Raw genomic sequence first — 5,785 nt, forward strand, 5'->3', positions numbered from 1 at the left:
CCCACCTGTATGTTGCCTCCTTCACTGAACATTTAGACAGTTACAAAAGTACTGTATCAGCATGTACAGGATCAAAAAGTAAACCTGTTTTAGCATTTTATGAGTGTAAAAGATCAAAAAGGAACTGTTGCTGCATTTTTGATTGTACAGGATGCATGGGAAAACTCTGTTTCAGCATATTGTGTGTTTGATATAATGAACGCTGCCCTCCTGAAAACGACACCCTGGAAAGAAGATGACCGTAGAGCATAACCAAGTTTCAGCTGTGAGATGATTTGGGAAAAAACCATCAAAGAGGCGGAGCAAAAGGAGGCATCTGAGATGTGGTAACCTGCCCCTGACTTGTTTCTTCTATAAACCAACTCCCCGTCGCTTGCTGAAGGCCATTTTTTGAAAGCTGGTCTGCTGATGCATTGTGTTCTCTGTAGATATGACAAATAGAACAGTTGTTAAAATGAGATTTTAGAGAAGCTATATCATCTAGGATAGTCTTCAGTATCTGGTTTTGACACATGGAATTGCCATTAACCCATTTGACAGCGTTCATGGAGTCACCAAAGATTTGAATGGACAAAATATTCTTTTTTAATGCCCAGCACATGAGGAGGCGAAGTGCAGACATTTCTGCATAATTATTGGATCCTTGTCCCAGACCCACTGAAGCTTTAAAAGACTGATCGTGGTTCAAATGAATACATATTCCAGCCCCTGCCCTGTTTTCTTGTGAAGCACCGTCGAAGAAAGCCCAAGGAGAACCTTCCTTTATCGCTGGAGGACTGTTTCGTATTTGTGCACTTTTTGGTTCAGGAGGAGGGATGGAAGTGTATATGGCCACACATGTTGATGCAGTTATTGTAGTAGTTATGGCCTGGTCTTGAAATGTGCTCTTATTCCTTGCTAGCCATACACCCCAGAAAAAAATTGGGGGGAGGTTTCTAAGGTTACCATCGGGGTGGTTGTTCCACCAATTTCTCCACGCTTCTTCAAATGGAGCGTGTCCCCAGTGGTATTTTATTTTTAACAGATCTGTTATCTCTCCCCAAATTTGTAAGGAAACAGCACAGGTTGTGAAAAGATGGTTAATAGTTTCCTCATCCGCCTTGCAGAGAGGACATCTCCCCGGCCCTATGAAGAATCTGGACTGGAGAGTGTCCCATGTTGGGATTTTTCTCTTTAGCATACACCATAGAAAGATCCTGGATTTCAAAGGACATTTTAGTTTCCATAAATTTTTCGACCACCACTCCGCAGCAGGCCATCCTTTCTTCTCCATCAGGAAAGAGTAACCCTCTTTTGGAAGATACTTTCCTGTTTTTCCATGAGCCCACATCAGCTTGTCATGTTCATTAATTATTCTAACATGGGAGCGATGAAGTTCTTCAACATACGAGGACCATTCAGGATGCCATCTAATATTTAATCCAAGGTCTTCGGCACTTTTCCATGCCTGTCCCCATATGTTTGACTGACCCACTTTCTCCACTTGATTTAGAGTGAAAATACCTCTACTTCCCAAATGTCTCAAGAGGCCAGGGGAGAGGGCAAATGATTCGTTACAGCCAACCCAAGGATCCCTACCAATTTTTACATTATTTCCATTGCCCACTTTCCACGCCAAGCCCTGTTCTATCACTGAGAAAGCTTCAATTGTTGCCTTCCATATTACTGAGGACTGTTTCGTCTTCTTCTCCTGACTTCTGATCCATTCTTCCAGGGGGGTAGGATCAATATATTTTCTTTTGATCACCCGGGTCCAAAGGTTTTCCATTGTGATAAGTCTCCAACCAGATTTTGCTGCCAATGAAAGGCTGAATTCTGGTAGTCTCTTGATACCCCATCCGCCCCACTCCTTTGGTCTGGCAATCTTGTCCCAGGCCACCCAAGGGAGAACAGATTTTTCATTTGAGCCTGCCCATAAAAATCTGCTACAGAGCCTTCTAATCTTCTCCATTATGCCCTTTGGGATCCAAGTTAGAGCAGCCCAATAAACAGGAATGGCCAATAAGACAGATTTTAGAAGTGTCATTCTTCCTGCTCTCGAAAGCCATCTAAAGCTCCAATGGGATATTCTTGCTTCAATCTTTGATATGAGCCAATTCCAGTCCTCGTTTCTGTAAGCATCCGGTTTTAACCAGAAGCCCAGGTATTTAAAAGGAGAGGCCAAGGGCTGTAAATGGAAAGGGAAAAGATCGGACATTGTATTGCATTCTCTCCTATTAAATCCTGCAACACACACTTGTGATTTTCCATAGTTTATCTGCATTCCTGTAGCTTTCATAAATAGATCAATAATATTTTTATATTCCTTGAGTTCGTCATAAGATCCATTAGAAAAAATCAGAATATCATCAACAAAGAGCAGGTGGGTGATATAGAGGTTTAGGGCCACCTCAATACCTTTTATCTTGTTTGACCTTCTGGCTTTATGGATCAGTCTACTAAGACCTTCTGCCACAATCAGGAAGAGGAGCGGGGATAAGGGGCACCCTTGTCTGAGACCCCTTTGGCTTTTAAAAAAAGGGGATGCCGCTCCGTTGATCAGCACAGCAAAACTCACATTGGTAATGCATCCCATAATCCAGCTGGTGAAAGAGTAGTCAAAGCCCAAATGAGTGAGCAGCAATCTGATATATAGCCAATTGATACGATCATATGCCTTTGAAAGGTCTATTTTAAGGACTACTCCTTTCTTCTTCTTTTGTTTGATGCTATGAAGAACCTCTTGGGCGACACCAATCGCCTCATGTATTTGTCTGCCGTCCAAGAAGCCAAATTGTTCCATTGAGATATTTCTGGACAGAATTGGAACAAGTCTTGTTGCTATCACTTTGGCGATGATTTTGTAAATGCAGTTACAAAGAGATATGGGTCTAAAGTCTTCAAAGGTCTCCGGCTCGTCTTTTTTAGGAATCAGAGCGATGAAGGTTGAATTAAAGGGTTTGTATATTTCCCCTTTCAACCTTGATTCCTCCACTACATCAGTGATATCAGACCCTATCTGATCAAAAAAATGAAGGAACAGTTCAATAGTCCAACCATCCGGACCAGGGCTTTTGTCCTTACCCATGCTTTTCATTGCCGCCTCAACCTCCTCCTTGGTGACAGGGCTTGAGAGCTCAGCTGCTTCATCCTCCTCCAAGAAACTAGGAAAACAATGAGCTGTCCTCATAACCTCAGCTATTGTGGCCTCTCCTGAATCAGAAAAGGTTCTTTGGAAGTGTCTCTGACCCAAGCCCGAAAGTTCTGAGAAGGTTTTTACCACCCTACCTTCCTCATCTTTAAGGCTCCAAATTGTGTTAGCAGATTTCCTCCCTTTTGCATAGTTATGGAAAAAACTTGTATTTTCATCTCCTGATTTGAGCCATATTGCTCTGCTCTTCAGTCTCCATTCCTCTTCCTTTGCTAGAAGGATCTGATTTTGGGCTTTTTCCAGAGATAGGATTCGGTCCTTAGAGTCCTGCGTGGAGTATCCATCGACATCTATGCTTTCCAATGACTTCAATTCCTCCCTGATTTTTAACAGATCTTCGTTTTGCTGTTTTTGTCTTTCTTTTGCCCAAGAGATGGTTGCTTTCTTTAATCTCTTCAGATTTTCCATAAATAAGAAACTCTTACAGTCATTTGAAATTCTGTTAGGATGGATCCATGTGGATTTAAAGAGATTGTTGTAAGAAGTTTCTTGCAGCCATGAGGAATTAAATTTATAAGGTGCAGAAGGCTTTGGGGGGGGAAAGAAAGATCCAAAAAAATCGGGAAATGATCAGAATTCCCGATCTCTTCAGTCCATTGCCTAAAAAGAGGCACTCTTGAAATAAAGCCTTCAGAAAGCAGAAACCGATCAAGCCTTTTTGCAATCCTGTCCTCCCCGACTCGTCTATTTCTCCAAGTAGGCTTTAAATTAATCGGGTTTGGATCGATGAGTTTATTATCTGAAAGGGCTTGGAAGAAAAAGTCCGTCATGGGATCCTCCCTAGCTGAGGGACCCCATGCCTCTGCTCTGCCCAAAGAAAAATTAAGGTCCCCACCCACAACCATCAAGGGCTTGTTCATCAAAGATTTTGACATCAAGTCTGTCCAGAAATGTTCCCTCCCTTGACATGGGCCATAAATATTTACAACCTGAAAAGATGTAGGAAAATCTGGGCAGACTACTTCCATTCCCATAACATTCTTCAATCCCCACATGTTTAAACATTTTATTTTTCCTTCTCTATAGCCTATGGCTAGGCCCCCCGAATGGCCTGAGGAATCAATAGCAGAGAAGGACCATCCTGGCATCAATGTTTTCAGCACCAATTCCACCGCTTGTCCTTTCCCCAAGGTTTCTTGAAGGAAAAGGATGTCTGTTTTTGAGGTTTGAAGCCATTCCCTTAAAGCCAGTTTCTTGGGCTTGCTGGCTAAGCCCCTGCAATTCCATGAAGAAAAGATCATTTTTTAACATGTTCAGGGGTCTGCACTGCTCTAAGTACCCCAGGTATTGAGGATTGCTTCCCATCCGCCACATCGATTTTAGCTTTTAACTTAGCTTTTGAAATGTCTGATTTTCTACCCCGCTTGCCCTTGATCAATCCAGTCTGACCAAGGCCACCAAGAGCCCCAACCTGCTCAGTCTTTGATCCCATAGATCTGAGGTTATAGGGACAAGGAGCACATTGTGACGGAGGGGAGAGAGGAGGCCAGTTTTTATCACATTTTAGATTGAAAGATCCCTTATCCGCATAAAGAGGTTCTATAACAGGGGCAGGCGCTGGAGGTATCCCTTCCACAGAATGATTAACAGGATGTATAACAGAAACTGATTGAATATCATGCATGGAGACATTTGTTTTAATATGATTTCGTGGAGTCAAAATAGGAGGATTTGTGCACTTTACCATTTCCGCCTCGCAAGGTGTAATAGGTTCAGGCGATAAGCTTCGGTCGACTTCCTTCCCTTCAGCATTTGGATGGGGGTCCTCGTCTTGTGCTCCCTCGAATTTCTGTTCCTCCACAGAGAAAACCCCATCTCGAAGGCCGCCGGAGTCCATACCGATCTCGGACAGAGGCGTCGAGCCATTCTTTTCCTGAGAAGTCTTTGCATAGGAGTTTCTGTTTGTTCTCTGATCTTTTTTTCTTCTGAAACGCCTCTGTCTTCTGTGCAGTGGGCACTCCTTGGCAAGGTGGCCAGGAGCATGACATATATGACAGCGGAATGGCACGCGTTCGTAATCCAGAAATTGTTCATAAATATAATCCTTATACTGAAGAGTAATCGTTTGCGCCAGACCCTTACTCAGATCAATATTTGCCAAGATGCGCGCCGTTGTCCTGATCTTTGTTTCCCTGAATGTCATATCCGCCTCCAAGTAAGATCCCAATCGATTACCAATGGATTTGAAAACGGCCTCTGTCCATAGAAAGAAAGGGAGGCCCGGCGCCCGAATCCAAACTGGGAAGACTTCAGTATTCTCCTTAAAGGCATCAAAAAGAGGGGACCAGCGTTTCATCAGCACTGGAATGTTCCCAATGTACCAATTTTTCTCCATGACCCAGTCGGCTGCTTCCTTTTCTTCAAATCTGAACAGAAACCAGCCTTTTACAAGACATTGTGCCTCAAAACGTAAGGGGTTAACATTTATGAAGCGCTCTTCTCCCCATAACTGAAGATCCTCTGGCGAGAACCTCTTTCCTCTTGCTCGGCCAACAATAGTGCAGTCTGCAACCGTAAGGGTTTCATCAATTGATACTTCCATACCTAATACAAGGTTTCCCTCCAGTTCTTGAGACCTTATCGATTTTTGAGCCT

General features: G+C 43.2%; 1 protein-coding gene across 1 annotated transcript; it reads right to left on the reverse strand.

Annotated features, from left to right (window-relative positions):
• Positions 1-289: 289 nt before the first annotated feature.
• Positions 290-3,598, reverse strand: LOC149262591 (uncharacterized). The gene has a single exon (XM_089380775.1). It carries the CDS (start codon positions 3,596-3,598, stop codon positions 290-292), a length of 3,309 nt encoding a protein of 1,102 aa, XP_089236901.1.
• Positions 3,599-5,785: the final 2,187 nt, after the last annotated feature.

The sequence above is a fragment of the Pinus tabuliformis genome, chromosome 6 (assembly GCF_031772625.1).
Source record: "Pinus tabuliformis cultivar Carrire ecotype Pingquan chromosome 6, CPIR1, whole genome shotgun sequence".
NCBI classification, from domain to species: Eukaryota; Viridiplantae; Streptophyta; class Pinopsida; order Pinales; family Pinaceae; genus Pinus; species Pinus tabuliformis.

What these genes read in the sequence shown, in the direction of transcription:
- LOC149262591 (XM_089380775.1), bottom strand. Translation starts at nt 3,598, where the DNA reads ATGGAAAATCTGAAGAGATTAAAGAAAGCAACCATCTCTTGGGCAAAA.